This window comes from Egretta garzetta, unplaced genomic scaffold, assembly GCF_000687185.1.
Source record: "Egretta garzetta isolate BGI_Z169 unplaced genomic scaffold, ASM68718v1 scaffold71, whole genome shotgun sequence".
NCBI classification, from domain to species: domain Eukaryota; kingdom Metazoa; phylum Chordata; class Aves; order Pelecaniformes; family Ardeidae; genus Egretta; species Egretta garzetta.
This window is the reverse complement of record NW_009258618.1, coordinates 979,135-984,196: the sequence shown is the minus strand read 5'-3', so window position 1 is coordinate 984,196 and position 5,062 is coordinate 979,135. Positions and strand designations below refer to the sequence as shown.

Genomic DNA, 5,062 nt, shown 5'->3' with positions numbered 1-5,062 from the left:
AGTGTGGTTGCTGGGGCCAGTGGGGGCCCACAGGGTGCCGGCCTCATCCTGGCTGCCAGCGCTCCCTGCCCGCTCCCTGCCTGCTCCCTGCCCGCTCCCTGCTCACTCCCTGCCCGCTCCTCGCCCACTCCCTGCCTACTCCAGCCAGGGGACCAATGGCACCATGCATCTGGCCGGGATGGATCTGATAGTTTACTCTAGTAATACAAGACCGATTATAAATCTTTTCATCCCATTAGCTTTTCTTTGAATTTGGATGTTCACGTGTCAAAGCAAATTATTTAACTAGTGCTAAGCTGGGCTGCAAGGACACTACATTTTCCCCCAGTCTGGGAAAATGTGAAAAGGGCTTGGCCATGCCCTTGCCCTCCCTCCTGCCCAGCTCTGCCCTCCCCAGGAGCTGAGCGTCTCTGCTTGCTGCTGTGCCAGTGGGGCTGCTGGTGCCCCATCCTTTGCAGGGAGTCCCCTGGGGCTGAGATGGACCCGGGAGGTAGTCACAGCCAGAGGCCCCCTGCAGCGCTGCAGGAGGGAGCTGTGCCTGCCTTGTCCTGCCAGGAGGGGACACCATGCCAGCCCCACACTGTGGACACCACCTCCCAGTGCCACGCCTTGCCCGGCTCCTTCCTCACCGTCACCTTCTGCTTCGCTTGCAGGAGCCTGATGCCGCGAACGCTCGACAGCCAGATCACAGTGGAGAAGACCCCCAGCTACTTCGTCACCAAGGAGGCGCCACGTCGAATCTTCAACATGTCCCGGGACACAAAGCTGATCGTGGTGGTGAGGAACCCGGTCACCCGGGCCATCTCGGACTACACACAGACGCTCTCCAAGAAGCCAGACATCCCCACCTTCGAGGGGCTGTCCTTCCGCAACCGCAGCCTGGGGCTGGTGGACACGTCCTGGAATGCCATCCGCATTGGGATGTACGCCGTGCACCTGGAGAGCTGGCTCCAGTACTTCCCCCTCTCCCAGATCCACTTTGTCAGCGGGGAGAAGCTGATCACGGACCCAGCCGGGGAGATGGGCAAAGTCCAGGATTTCCTGGGCATCAAACGGGTTATCACAGACAAGCACTTCTACTTCAACAAGACAAAAGGTTTTCCTTGCCTGAAAAAGTCGGAGAGCAGCGGCTTGCCTCGCTGCCTTGGCAAGTCCAAAGGCAGGACTCATGTGCAGATAGACCCCGAGGTGATTGAGCAGCTTCGGGACTTTTATAGACCTTATAATATCAAATTCTATGAAACAGTTGGGCAGGACTTCAGGTGGGAATAAGCATCTGGGAGCAGAGCCACGGTGACGTGAGGCTGCAGTCTTCCATGAAGGGGGCCCAGGGGGGCTGGAGCCAGGACCATCCTGCCCAGAATCTGTGAGCAGAGGCAGGCGAGGCACTTCCCCAGCCCTCGGGAGGCTGGGATGCTCCAGGGAGAGCTGAGATGGGGGAAGACACAGAGTCCTGCCGCAGCCACTGAGGGATGGGTGCCCGGCAGGCCCTGCCTGTCCCAGCAGGTCAGCGGTGCCGTGGCTCGCTCCATGGGGTCTCATTTGCTTGGGGCCACGGTGATGGCCCCGTCTTGCAGCCCATTTGCAGGCTGCTCCAAGGCACATCCCTCCTCTGTGTCCCAAAGCAAAATGGTGCTGCTGAACACCCCCCAACAGTGAGCAGCAGCCGTGGGGCTGCCCCACGGGGCTGCGTCCCCCCACGGTGCTGGGGCGGGCAGGGCTCTGGCCGCTCCGCTTTGCCTTTCGTCACTTAAGCGCAGTGTGTAACCATGAGGACAGTGAGATGTATCTGCTTGAAAAAGAAGTCTATGAAAAATGTTGTACCGATATTTTGTCCTGTGAATAAAGCACAGAATCCTGCTGTTACGGGTACTTTAGTGGCACTAGTGTCCTTGTTCAGCATGTGACCCCTTTGTGTAAATAAAAGCGGCTACCACTGGTCCGTATGCATGGGCTTTTCTTAGGGCAAGGCTGGGCAGCCCCGTGCTGCACCGCTGCTGGGCAGTGCTGCCGGGGGCCAAGCGAAGCCCCACCGCACCGAGGCAGCGGGCATGGGGCTCAGGGCAGGACGGCGAGGAGGGGATCTGTCGCGCAGCCCTTGCAGGGGTGGTGGCACTGCTCCAGGGACCTGTGGCACAGCCCTTGCAGGGGTGGTGGCACTGCTCCGGGGACCTGTGGCACAGCCCTTCACAGGGGTGGTGGCACTGCTTGGGAGTGCCAGAGGACCCCAGGGTTAATGCTGCCTCCTGCCAGGCACCAGGGGCCGGATGCTGCATTAGACACAAGCAGCAGTAATTTATGGTTGAACGTAATGGGCTGTTCTATAGGACCCCACGATTACACTGAAATGTCAAGTGCTGCACGCTTTGCTGGATGCCCCCCCCGGCCTGTGCATGCCTCCCGTCACATTAGTCATGGTTGTCCTCTGATTTACCTGCCCGGCGGCTGCAGCCGGCCCCGGCGGAGGTGCTGCACCGCGGGCTGGCTCTGCAGGCAGCCCCCCCTGCCCTGCCCCAGCTGCACGAAGCAGAGCAGCAGAGGCAGCCCCCGCAGCGGGCACTGGGGAGGTGCCTCGAGGTGTGCATGCAGGTGCACGCACAAGGTGCAGCTCCGACACCAGCCACAGCACGACCAGAGCTGGGAGCTGCCACACCTTCTCCAAGCAGGGCTGGAGAAGAGGCCCCCGTGTCTCCCTGATGCACCCCAGCACCAGCCCGGCCGTGGTCCCTGAACGCAGCCAAGCCCTGCAGCACTGCGGTGTCCGGCAGCGCACAGGCAGGCACCCCTCATCCACCCTGGCTGGCCAGCCCTGGCGCTGCCCCTCCTGCAAGCACTGCACTGCTCCCCACACCTCGCTGAGCTGAACCCAGGACCAGCCACCCTCTGACTGCCGGCACCTTCGGGGATGGGGAATTCTCCCAGCTCAGCATTCTGTCTGGAGCTGAGACTGATGGGCTGTATCCTCGGGTGCTCAGAGCTGGGTGCAGCATCGCTGTGCTCCCAGCTCAGCGCCGCTGTGCTCCCGGCTCAGCAGGTTGGGGGCAGCCGGGGGCTGGGGGCCCAGACAGCTCCTGCAGGGCTCGGCCGCAGGGGTGAGCCGTGGATCACTGCGCTGGCATGGTGCTCCCGGCTCAGCAGGTTGGGGGCAGCCGGGGGCTGGGGGCCCAGACAGCTCCTGCAGGGCTCGGCCGCAGGGGTGAGCCGTGGATCACTGCGCTGGCACGGCCGGGCAGCGCGGGGTCCCTGCCTGCCAGGAGAGTGCCCACTCTGGGGATGCACACGTGTATCTCCATCCCATCCTGCAGTAATCCATCCTACGAACCTGTTAGCAGGCCCTGTAATGAGCAGCGCTGTTCATGAATATCAATAACAGCTCTTGTTGGAGCAGTGTTATTTGCCTTTCCGAGTGCTGGACTGCTTGAATCATCTATTGATTTTTGTAGTAAATCTCAGGCGTTTCTGTCAAAGGTTGCAATTTACCACTAGCATCTAAATCTCAGCAGCCAGACGGGCTGGGAGGCTCCCACCGCATTTGCCAGCACAGCATGGGTGCCATGGTGGGGCTGGTGCTGGGGCACTGGCAGCTCTTAGATCCCCACGTGCTCGGTGGCCGAGCAGCCCAGGGTAGAACAGGACAGGGACAAAAGCCGCTTCCCAGGCCCCCTCCGCCCACTGCCAGGGCGATTCCTGGCCAGCCCTGCTCACACTCATCCTCCAGGAGCGCCAGGGCCATGGGGAAGGTGCCTGGGGAGAGCGGCAAAAGGGTGGGGGGCTCCTCCCAGGCGGTGACCCAGGAGGGCACTGTATCACCCTGCGGTGGGGGGAGCACAGGCGCCCACCAGAGCTGGTGGGTCACAGACACAGGCTTATGGGTGTGTTTCACTCTGAAACCCGTGCTTTCTGCTGGGGCTGCACAAGGCAAGTGTAGAACGGGGGAGATCAGCCCAAGCCCAGCCTGAGCAGCCACTTGGCTGCCCGCACCCTGGGGACACACTGGTGCAGGGGCTGTGACCAGTGCTCAGGAAGGGGGCATGGCTGGGCTGGAGCAGGGGTTCAGTCTGGGAGAAGGCTGCTGCCCCCGCCTTGTGCTCCAGTGCTCCCTGTGTGCACCACAGGCTTCCCTGGGATGGGGTCAGCACGGGGCTGCCGGAGACCCCGGGCCAGTTGTTGATGTGTTGGGGGCCCCACGCCAGCAGGGTCAGGGCACAGGCGACCATGGGGAGCCGCGGCCCCTGGCTCCCTCCGTCCTCTGGCACGGGGCTGGGGATGCTTCGGAGACATGCATGGTGGCCATGTGGGGATGCAACACAACCATGGACCAGTTTAAGAGGCCTTACTGGAAGTGATTTCTGTCCAGCAAGTGCTAATAGGAAAAAATTGGAGGTAATTAATGGCCATCTAATAGAGCCCTATCTGCACTGCAGCTTTGGAGCAGCAGCCACGGGAGCTGCGGGGGGAGCCAGCAGCGAAGGCACCCAGAGCCAGCTGTGGGCAGGCGGAGGGAAAGCAGGGGATTAATGGCCATCTACAGGAAGATGGGATATTTTCTTGTATGATTTCTCCTTTAAAGAAGAAAAACATTCACAGCGAGACTCACAAATCCCAGCCTCGCAGTAGAAAAGCCATTTCCAATCCACTCCGAGGAGGCAGAAGGTGCTGGGTTAGATTGATCCCCCTGACAATGCTGTAGTAGTGGGAAATTAGAGCTGGAGCCTGAGGAAACCGCTGCAATATCAAACAATTACTTTACATTTGTCCTTACAAATGGAGGGAGCAGAAATGTTCTTAAATCAAGTATTAGATTTCCAAAGGGTAAGCAAATGAGGGCTCAGGAAGGGCTGTGCTGAAAATGCTTATCACAGTAGGAGCTCTTAAAACGTGGTTTAAAAAGCCTCGGAGTAGACGATCTGCATTCTGAAGAGGCAGGGAGGGGTCTTTGGTCAGGATGCTGAGCAGCGCTGGTTTGGTGATGCCAACGCCGAGCAGAGGGGCTGCCCCCGCTTGGCCAGCCTGGGTCCTCCCCATCATGATTGCCCCCAGCCAGGGTCCCCAAAATGCCTCT

General features: G+C 60.5%; 1 protein-coding gene across 1 annotated transcript; it reads left to right on the top strand.

The window, feature by feature from the left end:
* Nucleotides 1-477: 477 nt before the first annotated feature.
* On the top strand, nucleotides 478-1,272 carry HS3ST2 (heparan sulfate-glucosamine 3-sulfotransferase 2). Its single transcript, XM_009648111.2, has one exon. It carries the CDS (start codon nucleotides 478-480, stop codon nucleotides 1,270-1,272), a length of 795 nt encoding a protein of 264 aa, XP_009646406.1.
* Nucleotides 1,273-5,062: the final 3,790 nt, after the last annotated feature.